Raw genomic sequence first — 24,935 nt, forward strand, 5'->3', positions numbered from 1 at the left:
CTTTAGGAAAATTTATCTTATTCTTTTCTTATGCATTTTAAAGTATTTCTATGGAATCTCAGGACATAAAAAAACCCCTGTGCTATATCATGATCTAGTATTCTCTACTGCATACAATTTTATTCAGGCCTGTAATGTTACCTCTAGAATGGGAGGAAAATCCTCACTGTTGAAAGCATCCAACAATCCTGAACCACTTGGGTAGGAAGCATTTCCAACAAGTTCCATTTGGATTTGTACTGGATCAATAATTGACAGTGCGGTCTCTTGCTCATTTCCTAATCGGCATGAAAAAACCTAAAAATTACAAATGGTTTTAAAACAATTAGGAATTGATAAAAGAGGCCTGGCAAGAACCTCAACATCAAAGACTGACTCACTATCACAAAACATGAACTATAGCCATGAACCAGTGTTTTCTACAGACAATCCATTTGTAAACTTTAAGACAGCAGAGATTCCAAAAATCTTTCTAGACAAATCATTCCAGTGCCTAGCTATGCTGTAAATTCAGGAAAAGAAATTCTGATATGCAACTAGATATTCCCTTTACTGCTAAGCTTAGCTCTGCTACCCCTTCAATCACAGATGTGGAAAATGCTTTGTTCTTTCATGTACAATAACCATTTCAGATTTACTACATCTCTGCACAGCATCTTCTTCTCAGCAAGTTCTTCTAAACTTCCTCAATATAGTATGTAATTCTCAATTCTGAGCGTCCTTGTTGCTCTGATCAATTGTTCAGAGTTTGTTCAGCTCTGTTTCCCCAAGACTGGTCACAGCACTCCAGTTGCGGTCCTACTCTGCTGCATAGGATGCATGGATCACTTTGCATACTCAGAATTCCTCCTCGTGAAAGATCCCTAACTTGCATATTTCAATGGCACAATACTGTTGGTTTGCCTCCAGTCACTTATAATTACAGCTTTGCTGTAATTTGCTGACTACGTCAGCTTCTGCCTACCCAGTCACTCCTCAACTTTCAATTAATTTGCCACATAATGGATGGAAGCTAATTAGTAACTAGCAATATTTTGAGATTACAGTCTAGTGTTTCAATGTCTTAAACAGAAACCACATAAAATCATTCTTAAAACTGCTGTCAAATGAGAGCATTTGATGAGGAACTAACAAACTTCAATAATCATCTGTGGACTACTCCTGTTTTATGTATATTTATAGAAAAGTATCTTCACAAGCCCCTCTAATTTTAGATGTTTTACAAAAGCAAATTTATTTCTTCTTACCTCAATGCCAAACAAACTACCAGAGAAAGGACGATCTAACAACTTGGGCTTGTAAGTGAGAACAGTAGTCCCCTTCAAAATAATTGCACTGGTATCAAAACAAGACATGTCTTCAACAACCACAAATTCAGTTCCTTAACAAAACAAAATGACAAATAATCAACATGACAACTGGAAATACCGTTAAGGTATTTTAAGCATTTGTAGCAGGTTTCTTGATTTTTCCGTCCTTTAACAGACCTGTTTTTCCACTAGCACGTGGCTTTTAATTAGAAAAGCTCCCAAAAAAGCACTAGAGAAGAATACATTTACCTGTCACATTAACCTTAACTTCCAGTTGTTTTTCTGTAGAAACATGTAGCGATGAACGTTTTGTAACTACTCCACTTTTCACTGCTTTTGGAACTACAGTTGTTTCACTGCTGTAAGTTCGCTGCCGGGAAGAAAGGTGATTTTCCCGCTTTTTTGTATCTCCAGGAGTATATAAAAAGTCATGAACAAGTAACAACCAGTCAAATATTAGAAATACACGAAGATTATTCAGAACAACTGTGAAACTGGAGGAATCCTTAGTAGACCTTTTAAGAAGAGAGAAGCATATATATGAACTTTACATCTTGCATATATTTAAAAAGATGCAGAAAACTATCAGTATCTAGCAAGTAAGAACTATATGGAACTTTATAGGGATACACCTAAGTTTACAGAGTGTCTGGACTTTAAAATACATATTTAAACAGATTAAAATTCATCAAGTCACTGTACTCACAGAAACCCAACAGATATTAACTGCATGAATTCTAAGTTGTAATGAAACAAAGATTAATTGAAAAAACTGTGTAACAAGAAATTAACTTACAAAAGCTCCTTTAATACATTTACGTTATCAATATTTGCAAAGTCTCAAATTTTAAAACTGATCTTTTTATTTTTAATTTACATCTGTTTGGTATCAAACTTAACATACTGCGTGTGAAACTTGTGAGACCTGGCTCCGTATCCCTCTAAAAGATTAGACGTACAATGTGTTTCCTCTCACACCCTGACAGCATTTTGCAGCACAGGAAGCTTCTTTGTCATTCAGAAAAAATGCTAGCCTTACTGAACTTTTACCATCACATTCTGAATATCTGGCTAGGAGGGATAAAAGCGTTTGGCTTCATGATCTGGAATACCAATTATATTTGATCATGTTAACTGGAAAACAATCTAAGTGCTTAAATATCATGAAACAATTTTATATCCAACACATTCTGAACTATAAAATCTCTAAAGAACTGTAATTCCTTTGTGAGAAGCAGCCTGCCTGCATTGCTTCCAATAGTAAAAGCCTTTAACCCTCCCTGGCTCTCCAGGATATTTCCAAAAGGCACGAGCCAGCATAACACTATCATTGAGCTCTGCAAAAGCTTACATCTAGTGCCAAGGATGCTCTCACCAGTAAAAACGTAACACATGCTTATGTGGCTAAAATTTAAAAGCACAACAGTTGGGAAGAAAATTCCTGAAACTATCTCTCATAAACCAGATTAGGCTATACTGTGTATACTAATCTCCAGTCTAAGCAGATATTGGATCAACTGTTACATGAAAACTTTTGGTTTTTTTTTTAATGGTAATTCCCATGTCATTTTAGTTTTATTAAAATAAAAATCCTGATGTTTTTCTGAACACAAGCTTATTAAGTACTTAAAGCCATCATGCATTATCCAAATCTTTACAATAAATTTCTCTCAATTGCGTAAAGTTTGGTTGGTTGGTTTTTACATACAAACATCTTCAAGATGTTCTACTGGACTAAAATAGATCACAGATTTTTTTTTTCTGTGTTACTCCTGCAACTGCTTCAGAAGGTATCATACTTAGAAAAGGGTTAGAAAGCCAAGTCTGGACAGTGAGCCTGATCAAAAGTGAAAGCGACATCTCTAGTCACCTCATTTCATCCTCTTTTTTGTTAGTTAACATCCCACAACAAAACACCATGCTGATACAGGTAAATATTGACATTATACGTTACATTCCCATTTTCACTATTCAGTTAGAATAAAATAGATATCCACTGTGATGCTTTTAAGCATTCAAAGAGATTTGGGTAAGGACAAACAAACAGGGTAGGATAAAATACAGAAGAGAATGTAGAGATTGTATTTTGAAAGAGGTGCGATTTCTGCATTTATTTTATTCTCTCAGAAAGGCAAGTGTGACACCTACTGGAAAACAACTTTTGCGCAACATATATTAAAAATTCTGATATGGCCTTATGCAAACATACAAGTTACAGGCCAGACTTATCAAGCTTTAAGCACTACTGATTTTAATAGGCCAGAACATCATCCGATTCATTACACATTCAAACCTAAATTTCATTGCAACGAGGGAAAAAAAAAAATAAAATCCAACAACCTTCAGTTAATTAGTAGCTGCAGATTTCAATCTGTCAAGTACCACTGACCACCCCAAAAATGTGTTCAGATTTAAATACAATGCCAGAAAGTTTATCTACATTAGTAACAGCTGTATTAAAAACAATACAAACTTGATTATGTCAGTATTAAAAACTAACAAATCCCAGAATTACCAACCTGAAATGCAATTCAATCTGGATTGCTCCTGGACTACTACTATTCTTTGATGACTGAAAGATGCAATTGAACACATTTGGCGTGCCTGCAGTAGACTTCTGTCCAGCATAACGTGTGTCAAATGCCATCATGGAATGAGAAACCAAATTTACAGACTTTGTTCCATTTGAAGAGCTTTCAAAAAGCAACTTGGATTTCTTAAAATCAAACCTAGTAGAATAAAACGCGAAACAATACAGTTAAGAATTATTTAGCTCATCTATTTCTAGAAGTCACTTGTTTTAAAAGTATGCATGGTATACTGCTGATGTCCTTCACTTACATATTTTCTAAAACAACTATAATCACACCTCATGTCACAAAGATAGAAAGTAGATCTATAGTGTATGTAATAATATTTTCCACTGATACAGAACTTTCTGGATTAAGAACCCCACAACATAATAACATAGCAGGAATCCATTTTTTTTAAGATCACCTCTCAACATTTTCTTAATTAGAATACCACTTGTCTTGGGCAAGTCAACTGATTACTGAACTCTGATTTCTAGGAGACTTGAAAGACACAGATGGTATCTTTTGAACAGTGTCATTCATTCCCTTTCATCTTTCAGATCAGTCAAAACTCTCAATTTGTACTCTAAGAAATTCTGTTTCATTGCATTAAACCACAACTTCGTGTATTATGTTAATTCTTGTCCTATAATAACTCAAATAATCATAGTATTTAGGATAAGGTATTCGGTAACAAAAGAAAATTCGTACCTGGCTAAAGAGCTGCATCCATCTTTTCCTTTTGGATCCATCAGTTCCAGACTCACATTAACCATGTCAATGAGGAATGACATAGAAGTATACACTTCTCCACTCAAAACTGTCTGAAAGTGAAAACCAGCAACGTTCTTTTTAAGAACATCTGCAACTTCCGTTCCTGAATTAAACTGTGTTATTTCAGACAAATGCAAACAGCTGTAGTGTCTTTCACCATCAAAGAGTTTCATTGCTGGGGAAAAATTACATTTCACAACAGTGTAGCCTTCGACTTGAAAAATGTCTATTAACCCATTTTTACACTACTGTTCTATAGCTTCTTTGTTGTTGAGCAAAATGCCACTGTTGTCATCTCCCTCAAAAAAATACACAGCCAACAATTCTTTCAAACTGCTTCAGGTACCTTCTATAATGAAATCAGATTTGTAGTTTCTGAAACCTTTTTTTTTTTTTTTTAAAGTTTTAGGTGAAAAGCATACTTGTATTAGGAGAACTTTACTCAGTCTTTCTACTCTTAGAGAGAATCCTAGATGCTTCCTAGCAACTTCTCCCCCTGCTGTGGTCACGTATTTGCTTCATAAGCAAAGATTACAGTTGTGCAACTTCAACAATACTTAGAAGTCCCATATGATCAAGAAGCAGCGTGCTGTTCAACACCTTCCCTTCCTAGTAATAAGAATAAATATTGACTATTTCCAGGTGCTGCCCACACTCTTCCTGACAGTATTTGACAACAGCCAAATAGGTGATACTTGAGAACCTGATCAAAAAAACCAAAAGGGTCAGTTCTGCTGTAAAGCTTTTATTGCTAAAATTCTTCTTTCAGATTTATAGGACAAAAAAAGGGCTTTTAACATGAAGTAATACACATTTCACAATCTCATAAGCCTTTAGGAATGTCACAGACACCATGGAAATGGAATCATCACCCTGCACGTGATTACACGATAACCTTCAAGTCCCTCCAAAAAGCTCCCTTCAAATGGAAAAACCTCAAGCTTTTTAACGTACCAATAATACACTGCAATAGCAGCTCAGCTTAAATACTTCAGGAAAAAGTGGCGTCTTCATAGATTTCTTAACTTTTTTCCCCACTGATATATTTCAGCGGACCTAAAACAAACTAACAAATACAAGCAATGATGGCTGTTTCCCACACTGTCTTTTCTAAAGATTAGAATTTTAGAAACATAAAGCAATCGTAAGAGCAAGCCACACCTGAAAGCACAGCGGTATTGCTGAGACAAAGCTGGATTCACAGGAGTATTCTACAGACAAAAAGATTCCTTCATAGCTCGTCTACCTAAGTTTTTTTTTTTTTTTTTAATAAAATCTACCAGTCCACCTGTCAAGCTACAAGAAAATAACAGATATTTAGACTAATCAGCAAAACCCACACACATTTCAAGACATAATTTCAACTGCATATAGTTCCTCTTACATGAATTCTTGGATCCTGCAAATCATAAGGCCTCATGAACTCTTCTATAGGCTCCCCAAGGTTGTTCTCCAGCAGCCCACGTATCAGTTTATACTTATTCAAATCCAGAGAGCAATGGACTGATGACAGATTGCCATGTATCGATATGTCTGCAACTGCATGACTTAGCTCTCTACAACAAAGGAAAAAACCTCAGTATTTCAAGGTGCTATAACACAGCAGGCAATACTTTAGATACAACAAAAGGCATCTATAACACTGGGTTTAGGCTGACAGCATTAAGTGATCCTGTTTAGATAAACTCACTTGTCTAAGTTTCTCTCTACTTGTAACTTCAGTCTGAAAGGTTCTGTTAATAGGCTTCCTCCTGTCTGCCTCACGAAGTAGGATGGAAAGCTCAAGTCCGCACTCGTATCTTCCACAGCCTTTGAATACTCTCTCTGATATCTTTCTGCAGCAAATATGTCCATGTCCTGCAGATCAACCACGATGCAGTCTAAGAGACAGATGTGATCCTCTGCAAATGCACAGGAGATAAAACATTAAGAAAAAAAAAAGAATCTGTACAAAGCTAATGCAACTTTAAAGAGAAATTTAGTTTCTCCTGGAAGGCATTCAGATTTTTTTACTTTGTTTTTTTTCAGTCACCCTCATCAATATCTGTAACTACCAGACACCAAGCTCATTCACAGGTAAATATAAACTCTTAATTAAGAGTCCAATTGTATTCCTTGTATGTCTGCAATATGAATCTCAAAACATGACCAAATTGCAGGATTCTTCTTTCAGAGACTGAACTACAATTCCCTAATCCTTTAAGCTGCAAAAATCAACCCTGAAACTAAAAAGTCAGTTCTTTTTAAATCTACAATCCTTAGACCCAGAGCCTTTCTTTTTCAGTGTCCTGTAAGATATAAGCAAAACTGCACTGCATTATTTTACAAGGAAAAAGAAGATATATATGGGGTTTCTACTACTTATCACATACCTGGGCTGTCAGGGTGTGGTACAACAGGCAGCTTTGATTGTTGCACTTGTTGCTTAGTCTGTGTATTCAGCACAGGGTCACTCTTCAGCCTAGAAATGTTTGTTCCTGATGATTTTTTCATGAACAATCCTTCCATCACTCCTTTTGATTCATCAACACTTGTTTTCTTCATGCTATGTTTTGGAGTTCCCAAAGGAGATGAAAATTGAACTGAATCCTGCTAATGCAAGTAATTTGGTAATTAACAATAGATTTTTAACTTAAATTCTAAGGAACCAATACATCAAGGTTCAACCTGTAATGAACACCTACCTGTGAAAAAACTACATATTTTATTTGAATGCTACTATCTTTTACTGTAGAAAGATGGCCAAACTTTATCCTATAACCTGAACAGCAGATTAGAACATTTTCTTTTAAAAAATAGTTTTTCAGCCACATTTGAAAAAAGGCTATCAAATTTTTTCAGTAAGAAATTAACCCAAAACCAGTAGTTTTTGCACAAAACAAAAAAAAAAGACCAAAACCCATGTCAGTGAAATTAATACAAAATAAAGGGATAAGACTGTCAATATATCAAGCATTTCTGTAGAATAAAGATTCCTAAATATTTAAGATGTTCTGAAAAACAGCTTTCAGATGATGAAAACAACATATGCCATTATTTCTGCAAAATGATGTCAGTAAAGTAGTATTTTACTAAAATATATGAACAAACATTTCTATATATTATTATTTTATGCCTTTCAAATGCTTCAGTCATCATACCAAAACATGTTCCAAAATTCTCCTGCAGTAGTTACGTTTAAGACAGACTAAATCCCTACCCTGATTGTTAAAATCCCCAGAGGTGAAAAAAAATGCTCATTTATATCAATATATAACATTTTACATATTTCCCCACCACCACATCTCCAGTGGAAATCTTACAAGCTTTTCTACCTTCATGATGCTGTCTAACATCAAAAACCTGCAAAGGGTATAGTTTGCTAGTAAGAGTCACATCATTAGGAATTTATTCTCCCCAAAACATGTCTGGAGAAACAGGTTTACACACTACCTTTATGCTCCAAAGCCAATTTCAGGGACCATTTACTCAGTCCTGATTTGCATTTATTAACCTCATGTTTCATTTTTAGTCAGCTTCACATGACCTAGCAGACAACAGTCATCTGTTTTCAGCGATCCACTTGCCCCTTGCTCTCAGATTGCTCACTTTACCTGTGACTGCAGGACTGTTACTAGAATTTCCCACCTTCCTTCTGTAGCCAGTTGCTGATGTCACCGTACGAGCCTTACTCATAAACATTCCTTTCCAGCTGTAATCATTAATCTTACTTGCCTTGCATATTTTTAAAATATTATTGGAAAAATTTATTGCAGCCATGATCGAGGATTTTAAGATTAAAAATTGAAAGTTGTTAACATTTAACTTTATACTGTGAAGACAAAACTGAAAAGTGCATGCAAAGAGAAGTCACCACATCATCTATAACTCTATGAATTTATGCAATAAATCAAAATTAATAGCTCCTCAGACATGCATAAAGAGCACACCACAACAAATTTAAATCCAATTCTTACAGAATTCAGCAAAGTCTTCAGAACGAAAGTATGATTTTTTACATATAAAGGAACTTTTAAAGTGCTAAATTCCACAAGAAAATTTCCTTTTTTTAAAAAAAAAAAATGAACAGGGAGCACCTGAACACTACTATAAAGATGTGAAATACCTCAAATAAAACTGGATCCTTGTATGCATTGCCTTGTAAAATCCGATCCTCAAAAATAAACACAGGACAAAGAAAAAATGAAAACAAAACAAACAAAACCCCCCCCAAACCCCACTTGATCCCATTTCAAGTCCCCAATTTCTACAGTGTAACACAGTATTTTTAAGTTCAAATGAAATTACTATGCACACATCCTTTCTTTTAACTTCTAACATTAATTTAGGAATGTCCCACTTACAAACCTTTAAATATGTCAGCACACTAGAGTACAGAAGACAACTCAATATTACAGTTTAAGATTTTCCTTACTGTGATGACACTGGTAGATATAAAGCAGATGGCAATCAGCAATTTAGTGGTCCTAATTTCTCCCCCCCCTTTAAAAGGGGATTAGGGAGTTCCCAGAACAACTACCCATTTTGTTGCATACGTTAAATATAGAAAGCCATCCAAGATGAATCTTCCTTACCCTGAATTTTGTGCCTGCATCTCTCAACAGCAACATCAACTGTTCCTGTCCTGTGCCTAGCCTTAGTATCAAGAATTCACTGGAAACCTTTGATTAGGTTTTACCTAATCAAAGCAACTACACACACTTAATTTCATTAAGAACAAGAAAAAACCCAAATAATATGAAAAAAAATTAAAAAAAAAAAACAACCAACCAAAACAAAACCCAATTTTGACATCCCAGCAAGTCTGAGCCAATCAAGATCTCTATTTTCTGCTACCTCACACTGCTGAAATTTTGTCTGGTGAAGAGCTGAAGAAGCTACTGAAGAGGGCGAGTTGAAAGCCCGTTATGCTCCCACGTTCAGGTGTGCACCCAGCTGGACCCTGCTTCCTAACAAGGCCCTTTCTAGCAAGTTCCACAGAGCTGCCTCCCCTCTGCCCTAAAGGTCATAGAAAGCATGCTCAGGTGGAGGCACAGAAGGGAGCAGCTGGGTTCAACCAGTCTGGCACGGACTGTTTCGCTACTAGTAGTACAAAGTGAGTGTATGAAGAAGTAAAATGTAAAAATCATTTACCATTTTGATATAGAAATATAATGCTCAAAAACTAGAAAAACCACAAGCTGATAAATTAACAAGTAATGTTCTTACCTTGTTCTTTAATGAAAAAGTACCCAGCATACCCGCAAACAGAAATCTGTTCTTGACTTTCAGTTTTCCAAGATTAGCTACAATAAGACTATTAGACTTTGAGCTTTCAGGTATAAGCAGAACAGGAGCACCAGCCTCAATATCAAGAAGAACTCTGGAAGCTCGCTGTGCTTTATCTCTTACCTGGGAAGAGCAAAAATTCATTAAAAAAACTAAAAAAAAAAAAAAAAAAATACAAGAAATGGGTCATTATTTCACACTGAATAATACTACATTCAGGAACACTATTTCTTGATTTAAAAAATTAAGATGCAATAAAATTTTATACCAATAAACCAAAGTAACTCAAACTCTTGTTACAGAAAGAGAATAAAGGCTACTTAAAAATGACTACGATGCAAACAGCACACACCTGTGCAGCAGGTGCAGCAATCAGGAGCGAAGCATATTGTCACCACTGAACTGAGGCATAACAGACACTACTCAGCTCACTACTTAAAAGATTACTTAAGAAAAATTCTTTACAAAAGGACAAAACCCATCATTTAGAACAGATGTTTCAAAATCAAGCTTCGTAACCAATGCTCAATGAAGCATTTTAAAATATGCAAGTATTAACTGTCTGTCTTCCAATTATGAGAAGCATCTTTCTAAACAAGAGTATTAACTGTATTAATCACTCCCGCATTTGGTTTTGCACAAAATAGGCCATGACTATCATGATTATTTATATGCTATATTGTGCACAAGTTCAGCATCTGATTTTCTCAGTCTACCAGCCATCATACTTAATCAAAGACATACATCTGAGTAGAACAGATGGACTTCTCACTTGATTCTCCTTATTCAGGTATTGTAACTGCCTGGTGAAGAGTGGAGAAAAAGGCAAGATAAAATCTTGAGCCCTTTTTGTCCAGCATCACAAAGATAGGAAAACACCTGTATCAGTGTGTACTGCAGGATCCAGGTGCCAAAGTTTTAAGTAACATGCAAATTTGGTATTTTACCTTTTCAAATAGCAGCAGGATGGTCCTAAACACAGTCTTTTAATTACAAGATGAGCAATCTCCACTAACACCAGAACTCTAAAACTCCATCATTTCAACTCACTGAGTTGATGCATTAACATCAATTTTATACTACATTTCAACTTCCAAAAGTAGGTTAGGAAAGAACAGAAAAAAAAACAGGCATACTGTTTGTCCTTCAATTGCTGCTCTTTGCCGACCCAAGACATCCTGTAGCTGAGTAAAATGTTGGATGAAAGACACCACCTCTGCCTGGAAACGCTGAGTATGCACATACTGAACAGATGCCATTCTTAGAGTGACACGAATATCACACTCCCTCTGTAGCAGTGGATCTGGCCTTCCATATCTATGATAGAAGGTTGAAAGTAAAATTTAGCTATCTTAACTACATTTTAGAAACAGTGCTATTTTTTTTTGTATTCAAAATAATAATATAGAGGATTTAAGTGATGTTCACAATATATAATTAAAACTATTTCAATTATAGATATGAAAAACTGGTTTTATATTATTTCTAAATTACGCATATTTAAGTGCTACTGAATTTTAATTAAGCAAACAGGAAGATTCTACCTCTAATGTACCTTGGAATATACCTCTAATCTCTATACCTAGATACACCTGTGATTTTATGTGTCTGACCAGCAGCTTATAAGGTGAGTACTCGACTTCATGATAATACTTAAGATTCAACTCTGAATCAGTGTGCTGTTACATTTGAAATCAATTCCATAACATTTTGTGGATAATTTCTAATCTGATTAATTCTAGTGGGTGGAGGAGGGGATGGAGAACCATGAAACATCACAGAGTAAGAACTGCTGCTTTACACAAACCAGAAGAACTTCAAGAGCACACTATGACAAAAGCAAACCCTTCATTCCAAAAGTAAGGAGCAATGGAAAATCTATTTCACCAGTTGAAATCCTCTTCCAACGTTTAAAAAACAACTACTACTTTATCTAGGAACAAACTATCACCTAAATACTTTCAAGAACAGCTTTACAGGAAAATAAAAAAAATTTTTTTCCTGGTAAGTCATGTACATTGCAGGACAAAGAGAAGTTAAAAATACTAAATTTATGACTGAAAATGTTTAGTCTCATTTAAGTCACAAGTGACCAAACCAGAATCATGCATATTTAACAGTTGTAGGTTTTGATTTTTGGGGCTGATTTGGGTTTTGGTTTGGATTTTTGGGGGGTGGGGAGTTAATAATCCTAATATCAAGTAACAAAAAGTTTAAAATCATACTTATAGACTTGGAAAATGAGTGCTTCTTCACCACTTGTAGTGAAACGTTCTCTGTAAAATTCTCCATGAGCTGTAAGATCACTTAAGGACAGACTTCCAATACTTCCTTGCAGGGCTAAATCTCCCTCTGCAAAACAAAAGACAATTGGGATCCTCAAACACAGATTAAGTTACTAAAACTCAAAAGTTTCGATTAGTGGGATAAACTCATTACAAGTAATTAAATAAATCACATCCAATTAAATATTAAACCCCATGTTCAAAGAAAATCATGTCTTTCTGCTACAAAGATTATATTAATCCAAACATAACTGCATGCTTTACGTACATAATGTGATCGCACCATTTTGTGAAAACTTAAACAGAACTCTACGTCCCCAAACCAATAATATACACTATTGTTCTGCCCTGTGAAAGTGAAGTACTAAAATCCTAGCCAATCTCAGCTAAAATGATCAAAGGTTCGATAACTGGGAAGGATGCAAGGATTTAAAATCAACCCTGAAAAAGCAGAAGCAGTGGGAAGAGAATGAGCATCTTGCCCAGGAAACACACACACAAAAAACCCAACAAGCACCAAAATAAAAGCCTTTCAAATCACAACTCCAGTGCACACCTCCTTTCATTTTAAACTGCACACACCATTAGCCCTCCAGTCTACTCACCGATCACTTCCAAGTGAGCTGCAAGTTTTGACACACTGGCTTTAGCAAGCTCACTGGTTGTCTTATTCAGTACTAAAGATAAAGAATGGACCTGCTCAAACAAAAAGGAACAGGTTGGTATTAAGCAGTGTCATTCCTAGGTGGAACACTGTTAGTTTTTTCCAAGACAATTGCACTGTAACACAGAAATGGCAAACATGATTAGGAGACAGTGGAGGAAAGCAACCTTTTTACTTCCTTGTTTGCACATTAATGTATCTCCCAAGCAACTTAAGATGATCAGGTCATCAACAAATCCTAGCACTGTTATTTTCTTCCTTTTCTCTTTCAAGACTTGTAATTTTTAAGTTAGACTGCAGGACCTCCAGGCAAAGATATATATATATATATATATATAATCTATACACACACACAGACACACAGAATTTTTTAAAAAACCCTGTATGTTTAGACATATAGGTGTATAGACACACATGTATAAATATTCATGAAAGTATATACTTTTTTTTAAAATAAACTCTATAGAACCTAGAAGAGCACAGTGCCAATTTCAGCATGTCAGGTCTTTAACATTGAAGCAACCTAATAATTTTGAAAGATCACCGACATTTAGCCTGTGCCCTGCATTATCCCGGGGAAGAAACAGTCGCTGCCCACGAGGCTTACACCACCCTTAGACTCTCAGGCCCAGAGCAGACTGGACAGGGCTGGGTGTTGGTGTCAAACTCTACCTGGGAGAGCTCCAGTGGATGAACATGGAGGACTCTACTTGCTTTGAGTGGCATACATGTGTCTAAGCAGGGTTACAGAGCAAGGCAGCCAATTCTTTTGCAAATGTTTTGCTTTTCTACAGCTTCTGCACTTTTTTAAACTACATCTATGCACTGTTTCTGAATGTATGCACATTCTCCACTAGAATAAAAAACATTTGATTTAAATGTCACCTTAAGCTTCTATAAACCAGACGTTTTATGACAGACAATCCAATTACTATTTTGCATCTCAAGTATACCTTCAGATCCAGCTTAGTGTTTACGGGCTCTTGGGCTTGAGAAGCTGACAAGGTATTTATTTCTGATTTGATTGTCTGCTGAGTATCTTCAGGTTGCACCTTCATAGCATGGTTATCAGCAGTGGATCCAATCCCAAAGAAATCCAGTATCACTACCCAAGTTTGCAAAGTTATTAAGACATCTAGACAATTAAAATCCACATCTACACTACGATTAATTTTCTTATAGTGAGAAGCAAATTCAGGATGTTTCCTATCCACTAGAAATATATTGATATGAACTAATGAATCATCAAAGTTACTTTTTCCACAGGGCAACTTGGATCTGTCTGCTGTGGGAGAAGGAGGTGGAGTCAGAGGATACTCAGAATCAGCATCTTCTTTTTGCTTCTTACGGGAGGCACAAACTGGTCTTTGGTATAGCTGAAAGACATTAGGTGCTTCTTCCATATGGGAAGGTAGGGAACGTGGCATATCTGGATATTCTACATTGGATACCGAGGGACAAGACTGTGAAAGATATTCCTTATGTGCTAAACTGGATGGCTTGGGTGCTCCACGGGACACCATGAGATTCTTATACATAGAATCTGGGTTTTTTTCCAGAAGATCTTCCATTAGCAGAGAACGCAAGGCAATCTGAATAGACAAAGTCTGAGGATGATCTTTAGCAAACTCAATGTCAAAATCCTGAAACTTAAGGCTGACGAGGCCTTGTGCACCAAGTGTAAGATCACCACTTAACTGAACCTGGAGCTCTGAGATATGAAAGTTTGCTCGAATCTGAGTAAAAGACTTTGTTTCCCTGATAGCTAATGACTTGTTTGGAACAGAATTAAAACTAGAATGGCTGAATAAGCCATCTTCCTTCCGTTCATTTGAGAATTCTGTGCCTGTACTATGAAGTGATGCTGAAGGAGAACTATGGCAAGTTGAAGATAAAGAAGTGGCTGGAAATTTGTTCAAGTCTTCACTGTAAATTAAATTATCCAGAGTCTGAAGGACTTGTTCATACACATGTTTTGCTAACACCACCTACAATGTAGAAAAAAGAAACAACCATTATGTTAGATCCCTCTATATTAATAAAATTAGTACATATGTTTTAAAACTCGCAAGTGAAAAGCCTGGAATTTCAAAACAGAGAAATTTCAAATTTGTCCACAAGTAAAACCTAATCTAGGACAACGTACAATGCAAAGCTGAAGCAAAATAATCATTCTGTATTAGCTCTGTAAGATGAAACAATCTGGAAACATACATGATACTATCCTAGAATATGATACCTTGTAGTCTAAGCAAGAAGCATCCACACAGTTATTTAAAAATAATTCACCATACAAACCATCCTTAATTTACCATGCTGAGATTATACAGTAATATATGGAAAAAACATTCTACTTAGTCATCATTGCTTGTCTCCTTAGCTTTAGAAGTTTTAGTTTCCTCTATAGAAAATCTCTGCTCCTGCAGGGATTTTTTCAAGATAACGGCAATTTAATTCTGAAGTTTTTACTAGAGCTGAAAGGAACATATCTGGACAGTGGCACTTGGGCAGTGACACATTTATTTTTCCTTCTGTGGTAGGTGTTCAGGATAAGTAAAAGTTAGACCAATTCATAAAGATGTCTAAAATGCCCCAAAACAAGATTAAAATTTGGTCATTATTAATATGACTTAAGACTGTTTCTTCTAACCTCATGTATAAGAATCTGATTTCTAAACTACCAACCTGTTAAACCTGAAGATATTTACCTGAAATATACTTATGTTCTATACAGAGCAATACTTTTATATTGATAGTGGAAATACTAGATTACTATACCTGAAGAGGGTTCACAAATTTTCCTTCAATCTTCATAATGCTCGATATTCCAAAGTCTTCATTACTCAGAGGGAAAGTTAAATCCAAATCTCTCTCTAGTGGTATCTTTTCCAATTTAAACTGGATGGTGGTGTTATTCAGAATGTGGAAAGCTGTTATGAGAAAGTGAAATTAAAACACATTATAATAAGTGAACTGATTATCCTATAACGACTGTATAGTGGTAACGTAGTAGCTATTTAACTTGCTCAGAATCTCTTAGTAGTGCTAAAATAAGTATATATGGCTATGTTTTGTTAAATTTCTGTGTGAAAGGCACTATTAAGTTTTTGCTTTGGAGACTAAAAATGGATATGAATAAAATTACTTGTCCACTTTGATTAAAATTGAGCAGTATATTTCAGGATGGGTAAGACAGAATATACAATCAGACCTGTGGTCAATACACATTTTTAGAACCATCTACTACTTATATTAAAATAATTAAGAGTCCTCTGATTAACATACCATGGCCTTTATGTAATGATTCAAAGAAGTCATGACGAGTAAAATGGGATTCTTCCTGGCTATTAATACTGGCAGGACCTGAAGAAGAATGCAGCCCAAGAGATACTTCACTTGCAGGCTCCTTCTTGCTCGTAAATTGACTGCTATTTAAAGAATACATTTTAATATCTTTGATTTCAACTTGCAGTCTATCACTTGTAGATTCATCTTCTCCTGGTACAAAATTCTGAATAGATATTTGTCCTAGATGACCTACAAGCAGTTCATAGCTACCAGGCTTTCGAGGTATTGAAACAATTGGAGATTCAATGTTTACATTTAATATAAGCTTAATAGTATCAGTTTTGAGAGGTTGTGATCCAAATGCATTGCCTTCATGATCTTCTAAGTTGGCAACATCTCTCGATCGTGGTGTTGTATCAAACAAAGAAACCATTTCACTGTATTCAGCAGTTTTAGTTGCCAAGACTGTAGTAACTTTTGAAGCTGCACTTTTCAGCATGCTGCGGAAATTCTCTTCCAATTCATCCATTGACAAAGTTAGTTCTTTCAAAAATTTAGCTGAGTGGTTGTAGTGTAAGGAGGCCATTTTAAGGTTGAGAGAACATTCCTCTTTTGACTTTTCTGTGAAAGTGAAACTTAGAGCATCTGGAAGGCTATTTCCATCATCAAGTCGAAAGAATAAAGATTCAAAATAATCTACATCACCAATGAGATTTTCATACCTTTCTGTATTCCCTATGCTGACAACATACTGGTTCTTAACACTATCATGTGTTAGGTCCATAAGGTGAAGGCATCCAAGAGAGCCATTTACATCAAATTTACTACACATGGAGACGTTGACTTTGGTGCCACCAATACTGGCTGTTCCAATTTTTCTGCCATATTTTTCTCCATTTGTCATGCCAACTGTCCTGAGGAGGAGTATATTTAACCAGTGAATATCAACTGCTACCTCTGTATTCTGTACATAAGTAGACTGGAAGGTTTCCTGTTCCCTCCAATCTCTTTCCAAGTCGGTTATTAAAGGCTGAGGACTGGAATCTTCTTTCTCCTTTGGGAAAGATTTCTGGAGAAACCCAATGAGTTCAACAATAGTCTCTGGATTAAGGATGATATCAAGGTTGTTCACCTGTACAGAGATCACCTGCAAACTGCTATCCAAATTCATTGATGGACATTCTGCACTCACAAACTGATACTCTAATCTTATCAGGGACTCTTGATCTTTAGCATTGTTACCAGATGAAGTATTTGAGGCTGTAGTGCATCTCTCTGCCAAACTAGCTACATCAATGGGACGTGCATCATATGGTCCATAAACTGGGGACTGAGCTGGGCTGTCTCGAAGACTTCCTGTTGGCACATCAAAACTCAGATTCTTATGAGACGCCATCAAAAGATCAAAATCTGTTCCATATGTTTGCATAGTGTCAACCAGTAGCAGGCCATGAACAGTCAGGGACACTTCTGCATCATATGGCCTTTTCACAAAATGGGCATTGGTTCCAAAAACCTTCAGTACAGAGATGTACCGTCCATTACTTTCAACACCCAACTGCATACAATTTACTTTGAATTCAGCCAAAAGCAACTGAGATTCAACAAGAACTTCCCTGGTATGTTGCTCTAGCATTACAACACTCTGTGTTAGATTCATTACAGAATCGTGCAAACTGCCAAACTGGTCTACCTCTGCAAAAATCTTGTCTCTCCCTAAATGTAGGGCATCAGAAGACTTCGTTTCAGATGTACTCAGCTGTGAACAACAGTTCTTCAGAGCTGATATTTTGTCTTCATTGATATGAATTTTCAGGTCTGGCAGGGTGCCAGACAAGACAGCTCCTGGATATTTTGGGTCAGACGTGTATATCAATCTGCGCTCCAACTGCAGGTGAACATTGAATTTTTCTACCACGTGAGTTGGACCCACATCACTATCCTGAACGTGTTTCCAGTTGTCTTTCACTCGGCCCACCATGATCTGAAGGTCCATAAATGAAAGCATGTATCTCTCATACATTTTTTTACTCATTAAGTGTGCTTGTAGCTGCTCTTCACTTATATCTACTCCAGTAAATTGAGATATTTTGATGTCACTATTAGTGTTAGACTCTGGTGGTGGAGTATTGGGAGGAGTTGCAAGAGGCGTTTTGTATTCCTCATCACTCAATTCATTGACATCTGAAGAAAAAGTATCTGCACTCCTTTTAGATTCTTCTGTGGATTAAAAATATAATAGTAAATGAACAAATAAACAAAAGTGTTCTCCTCCCTCCTTGGATGTTTCCCATCATTACCTGATCATCCTGTCTGAAGCTGCATTTTTTTTTAAACACAAAGCATATCCAGTACTGTCCTTGCATCCTTCCACTGTCACTTTTCTTTTTCTCTCAACAGGAAATCTACTACACTTCTTCTACATGCACGCAGATGTCAGTCATACTGTATTACAGAATCTATTAAAAGACACTATTGCCTCATTTTTTAACCCACTATTACTACAAGGTTTACTTTTAATCAAGTTGTTTAAAAAAAGAATCCATTACTCTGCCTATGCAATTCTTTCAATCCTCAAAACCAACTGAAAGGTAAGAGCTACTTAACCACAATATACTTATGATCTGAAGTTTCTGTCCAAATAACTTTATTGCCTAGTATTGTCTTTCATTTTATTACCATAAGGATTTTTTCTACTTTACAAAGCAGGAACACCCCCTCAAACTTTCCTGTACTTTTTTACTTTTTTTTTTTTAAAAAAAGCTCAAGCCACTCTAAACAGCTCAATGCCTCATTTTCACAGTGAAATACAAATTAATCTTGCATAAACAATCTGTGCTCTTTTTCTAGTTTGCCGTAAGACAGAATATACTAATAAGGAAACTACTAAAGCCTTGCAGAGACTATTTGACACTAGAAAAGACTAAATAATTCAAAGACATCCAGAGTAAAAACATTCCACTGTAGACAGTTTTGGGCTTGACAACTCAACTTTCCACTGTGCCACAAACGAACTCATCCTACAGCTGTACTATTTAAAAAAAGAAATGAATACCACCGATATCTCTTCCAATTTTTTTAACATATCCTCACACATCATACAGTTCAGCTAGATTTTAAGTAAATCTAATTTTATTTACAAGTCCCACTGTATTTTCTTTTTAATTTCCCTGCATTGTTTTCCCAGTAACACAGGAAAGAAGCAATGGTTTCCTTAAGAAGCAATGATCTTAACTTTTGATACAAACAAAGGACACCAATTTTCCTTTCACTTTTATTCAGCTAGCTATAGATACATGTGCTAACAACAGAGATCCATGTGACTCCAAAATTGGATGACTTATTCAAAGCATACTTTTCCTGGGAGCACTGTCCCAAAAAAGGATTTGACAGCTAAACCTTATACCACGCTATGCCAAAATCATATCTATGGTGAAGTGCCTAACACACTAGCTTCACACCTATTTACAGCCTTCAAGAGGTGCAAGAAATCACAGAGAAGCCTTTCATTTAAAAGTTAATCCCAAAATAACTCAAAACCCCCAACAAAACAAAAGCAAACACACCTCCCCCTCCCCTTATTTTTTAAATTGTATATGAGTTTTAACTAAAAATTTATTGATAATAGCAGAATTGTTACATGAAACTCTATGTGTATATAGTGGAAATCACCTTAAGACACCTCTACTTTCTACACAGACAAAAGAGTTTCTATGAGAAGGCGAAAATAAAAGGAGAGCTGCAATAATTCTAGATCATACCTTGAGAATTGGTAAGTAATATTCTTCCCAGATCTACAACAACTAACACTGGATCCACAAATTTGAAATCATCAGGAAAGATCACCTGAGGGGCAGAAATATCAAGGCACACGGTCCAGCTTTTGCTGTTTTCCTGGAAAGTTAAGAAAAAAATATATAACAGCCCATAAGAAATACTTTCCCCTCACATACAAAAAAAGCCATTCAAACAAATCAATCCAGTTAGCTGCTTTTCCACCTGACGAGCTGACCTTCACAGATTTCAGCCATACTAAATTTTGGTAGCTTGTTAAACCACTGTCTCTCATCATTGCCAATGAAGAGACATTTTCAGTAGGGGAAACATCCCATGCTAAGATAGACACAATGAATCCCGCTCCAGAGGAAACCCCCATCTCTAAGCTGAGGAGAGTGAACCTACCTCCATAACTATGAGAAGACATCTACCTTTTACATGATACTGGATCAGATAAATCCTTGTGAAGGCTATCCATAAATACAACATTGCACCAGACTGTTTTATCAAACATCGAAATATTACTTTTTCAGAACAAGTAGTTTTTAGTTTCACTGAAAATAATATAAAAAAATTACCTTGCTTCTATATAACTAACTTCAAAGCTAGGGAGATTAATGATACTGATATACTAATACTAATACTACTTGAAAAGTGAAGAATGAATAAAAACAAATAAAGGTGGAACAATTTTTAATTTAGAAAATAAACTTTAAATAAATAACGCATAGATTTAGTAAGTTTGATGTAACAGAGCTCCAACACACAATGGAGCCAACAAGCTGGCGTGAAGTCCTCTCAGTAATGGGGTCAAGAAGAGAAAAATATTATTCTGCCATTAATCACAACAGGTCTGCACCACAAAAAAAAAACTGTTTGACAGCAAAAGGGATACTATGATATCGCAAGTAGAACTCCCCACTTTCTTAAAAAGAACACCACACAAATGAACAACAAAAAAAATCCACTTTTTAAAGCTTCAAGTCCCAAAACATACAGCAAAAAAGCCAATAAACATTTTGAGGGCAAAAACTTACAATAAAGTCTCCTACTAGCAAACGATCAATAGTTTGCCTGATTTCAGCTTTTGTCTGCATTTTCAGCTTGTTGTACTGTCTTCTGGCAGCTTCAGCCACTCTTGCCTCTAACTCAGACTGGTAGCCAAAACCTGCACAACAGACACAAAACCAGCAAGGTATAATTTTGTTCATCTGTTATTGAATCAGGAAGAAAAAAAAAAGAAGAGAGAAAAAGGAAGAGATCTATTTTAAATTTTGGCGGTAAAATATAGGGCAATAAAACATAGCAGTTGAAAGCCACTGGTTGCACCTACACACCAGTCTGCTTCACAGAGAAAAGGAAGCATCTAAGCACAAAAAAATCCTACCAAAAAGTTACTTCCTAAACCTTTTTCTGGTCTTTATTTGACAGACCTTCACCCTGAGTTATTAAATTTGAGGGAGACAGAAAGAATGATAAGTATGGCATCAGACAAAATTCTGACTAAATAATAAGTTTGGGGAATGTGTAGGCAGTCTTTTTTGTTTTGCCTGTTTGCTCTAAACTTTAGTATCTATAGCACATTCTCATTTTGTGAGAAAAGGTATCATTCACAACTTTATGCTAGGTAACTTAAATCTTCTGGTATTTGCCAAAATCAACAGAAAAAGAATCCGTACTTCGAGAACATTTTCATTATCACCTCTCATCTCCTCAGAAACTGAACTTGAACATCTAAAACTGCAAAGGCAGTCACTTTATAATGTTACAGGCTCAGGTACTAGACTCCTTGCTGTCCTTAAAAGCTTAGGGAAGCAGTATGTTCAACATCTAAAAAACAAGGTACCTCAAGCAGCTGTAACAATGGTCAGACTTAATTTAACCAACAGAAGATACAATAGGAATTAGAACACAATTTCTCCTGTATCATTACTATAGAAAATATTCTGCTTTGAGCTGTCCTCTCAAAAAATCTGTCGTTTTCCAACAATTTCCAGAAGAGATTACAGAAACAGGCCTCCTTATTAGTGCATTTTAATTTAGGCAGCATGGAGTCTGCCCAAGTGAAATTCCAGATTCAGTTAAAAAAAAGAAACAAACAAACAAAAAATCACCCACAGAATCACAGAATACTTTGGGTTGGAAGGGACCTTTAAAAATCATCTAGTTCAACCCCCCTGAAATGAGCAGGGACATCTTTAATGTGTTGGAGCAGGTCCGGAGGAAGCCACAAAGATGCTCGAGGGGCTGGAGCAGCTCCCCTGGGAGGCCGGGCTGAGAGAGTTGGAGGGGTTCAGCCTGGAGAAGAGAAGGCTCCGGGGAGCCCTTCGAGCGGCCTCCCAGGGCTTAAAGAGGGGACAGGAAAGGTGGGGAGGGACTCTGGATCAGGGGGTGGGGGTAGGACAAAAGCTCACGGTTTTACACTAAAAGGGGGCCAATTCAGACTAAATAGAAAGAAGAGATTTTTTACAATGAGGGTGGTGAAACACTGGCACAGGTTGCCCCAAGAGGTGGTAGATGCCCCATCCCTGGAAACGAATTCAAGGTTAGGCTGGACAGGGCTCTGAGCAAGACTCAGAGTACTGCTTAATTTGATTTTAAAGTAGAGATTCTTTGATTAGTAATTTATATTTCTAAGAACAAAATTAAATAAAAATCAAAACCAAGCAAAGATATAATACCACCAAACCCACCAAAAAAATACATTAAAGCTTAACCTGAGGTATGAACCCTTCCCTTGTAGAAGAAGTCAGCTACTTTCTTAATGGCTTGTGGATTGTAAATAATATTTAGAGGTCTGGTACTGACTTCCAGGCGCCTCTCAAAATTGCTGTGGATTGGATTTCTTTCATAAAGCATCTCAAACACTGGGGCATCCGGATCTGCAATTGAATAAAAAATGAGTCACAAAAAGGAGTTGTAGAAAAAAACAAAACAAACAAATGGACAAAAGCAAAAAACAAGCCCGAAAGAATTAGTAACTAATTTTTAATTGGTACTACTGGGAAAGCAGTACCTGCCTGAAAATTCTTCAATAACAGAAAAGCAAGTATGAACCTATAAAATCAACAGAATTCAACATGTTTGTATATACAAAAACATTTTCAGAACTGGGGTCCTAATTTTGAACTCCAAACAATTTTTTTTTTTAAAACATAAAAAAGAGCAAGTGCAACTCCCACTGTCTTGAAACACATTTTTTCTTACTCACTTCTTTTAAAGTCCACTTGCACACACCCTTATGTCTGAACAAAGTTTCTATGATTTTATCTTTATTATTTGCAAAAAGCATTTGCATGAATCCAAACTTTAGTTTGCAGGAATTATCTCATAGGCTTGTTATCATCAAACATAAAATGAAAACTTTACCAGTGTTCTGATTAGTCATTTCTGAGGACAAACTTTGGAGTCCAAAGGAAGACATGCAGCCAACCTCTTTTTGCTGATAAGAATTTAAAAGAAAAAGATTGTTTAGATAAAATCAACCAAGCCACCTAATACAAGCATAAACGTCTTTTCTGTATTAATCTTATGGTCACTATATTTGTAAGTGAATTCTATGTACAGTCTGAGATTATTATACACATTTTTTTCCTTGATGTACTCAAGACAAGGAAGTATGACTAAGAAGCTAACGCTATCTACTCATGCAGCAGACAGACTGAAGTCTGAAGTGCAAATTTCAGTCACAAAGTACAAAATATATGGAAAATTCTCATGGAATTAGATTCAGATTTGTTGCTCAGAAGCAATATTAAAAATATTTTCAGAGATTCATTAAGAAGAAGAGGAAGAAAAAAAAGTTCTGTATTTCTGCTTTTAGTGTAACAGTATACAGGTGAAATAACTTGGACCAAAAAGCTTTATCAAAAAGAAAAATAACAGACTAAGTATAATGCTAGTTGTTCCAAAATCCAAATCTTATTCAACAAATTATCTTTTTCCCAACATATATAACCATAATATTAAAGTTACAAGCATACAGAGCAAACACTGAAGAGTTTTACAAAAGAACATTGGAAAGGGAAGGGGTAAGTTCAACAAGTGGAAATCTTCCTTGAAGACTATTGTGTCTCTTTTTGCGATAAGACACTAAGAAAAACACATGTTGAGTTTTGAAATATAATTATTTTCATACACACTTATGCATCCTACATAGTAACTTAAGAGTTTTTTTCACCTACAGGATTTGGGAAAACAAGAACAGGAAATATGGTCCCTTCTGTTGCCAAATCTCTCAGAAAAAGACCACCAAGCTGAACTCTGAGAAGAGAAGAATTTCTGCGAGGAAGAGATTCTGCTAAGATTTTCACACCTGGAATATAAATACATAAAACGCTTTTATTTCTTTTAGTACACAGCACAGCTTTCATTTAATTTTTACAGATGACAAATATCATCCAAGAAACAAGTCTTTTGGAAATGTTTATATGTATTTATTTCTATTAAAAAAAAATACAGAAATTGGGAACACATTACAATGATTGTGAAGTATGTATCTCTATATTTGTCTTCCTTTCACACATAACAATGTCTATAATCAGATTTCTATGTTGAAATCACTCACGCATCTGAAGAGAGAAACTTACTTTAAATTGATAAATCAATTTCCGCAAGCTGTTTTCATCTTTTCATTTTTAACTTTGCTTTGGAATATTAATTTAAAGAATTAAGAACAAAAATCACAGGAAGGTCTGAAAAGGACAAATCTCTGGTCTTTTTTCAGAAACAAACTGACTTAATACCTGAAAACTCCAGCTGCATAAAAGCAGTCTCCTCAGCATGGATCACCTTCTTCTCCTTATGCAACAGAGTGAAAGAGCCACCCTGCAACTGCAGATTTAATTTAGCAAAAACATGGTCTCTCTTTGTAAAGGTATTCATGCTAGAAGCATCTGCAGCAGGATCAAAAAATTCATCTGCACCTAATTAAAAGAAACAACAAAATAACACATTAAATAAGGCAAGTTTCTGGAAGGCTACTGAAAAACAAGTT

General features: G+C 35.8%; 1 protein-coding gene across 1 annotated transcript in view; it reads right to left on the minus strand.

Moving 5' to 3' along the window:
* VPS13D (vacuolar protein sorting 13 homolog D) overlaps nucleotides 1–24,935 on the minus strand; it is a 111,052-nt gene that overhangs the window by 73,729 nt on the left and 12,388 nt on the right. Inside the window, 21 exon segments of the mRNA XM_042794934.1 lie at nucleotides 142–297; nucleotides 1,248–1,381; nucleotides 1,560–1,825; nucleotides 3,830–4,039; nucleotides 4,595–4,707; nucleotides 6,042–6,213; nucleotides 6,348–6,558; nucleotides 7,030–7,246; nucleotides 9,866–10,048; nucleotides 11,062–11,242; nucleotides 12,151–12,277; nucleotides 12,816–12,906; nucleotides 13,828–14,862; nucleotides 15,653–15,804; nucleotides 16,160–18,382; nucleotides 19,924–20,056; nucleotides 20,977–21,107; nucleotides 22,657–22,821; nucleotides 23,309–23,381; nucleotides 24,124–24,254; nucleotides 24,685–24,864. Coding sequence (XP_042650868.1) covers nucleotides 142–297; nucleotides 1,248–1,381; nucleotides 1,560–1,825; nucleotides 3,830–4,039; nucleotides 4,595–4,707; nucleotides 6,042–6,213; nucleotides 6,348–6,558; nucleotides 7,030–7,246; nucleotides 9,866–10,048; nucleotides 11,062–11,242; nucleotides 12,151–12,277; nucleotides 12,816–12,906; nucleotides 13,828–14,862; nucleotides 15,653–15,804; nucleotides 16,160–18,382; nucleotides 19,924–20,056; nucleotides 20,977–21,107; nucleotides 22,657–22,821; nucleotides 23,309–23,381; nucleotides 24,124–24,254; nucleotides 24,685–24,864 — 6,284 coding nt within the window.

Source organism: Tyto alba, unplaced genomic scaffold, assembly GCF_018691265.1.
Source record: "Tyto alba isolate M040663 unplaced genomic scaffold, T.alba_DEE_v4.0 Super-Scaffold_20000042, whole genome shotgun sequence".
Classification (NCBI taxonomy): domain Eukaryota; kingdom Metazoa; phylum Chordata; class Aves; order Strigiformes; family Tytonidae; genus Tyto; species Tyto alba.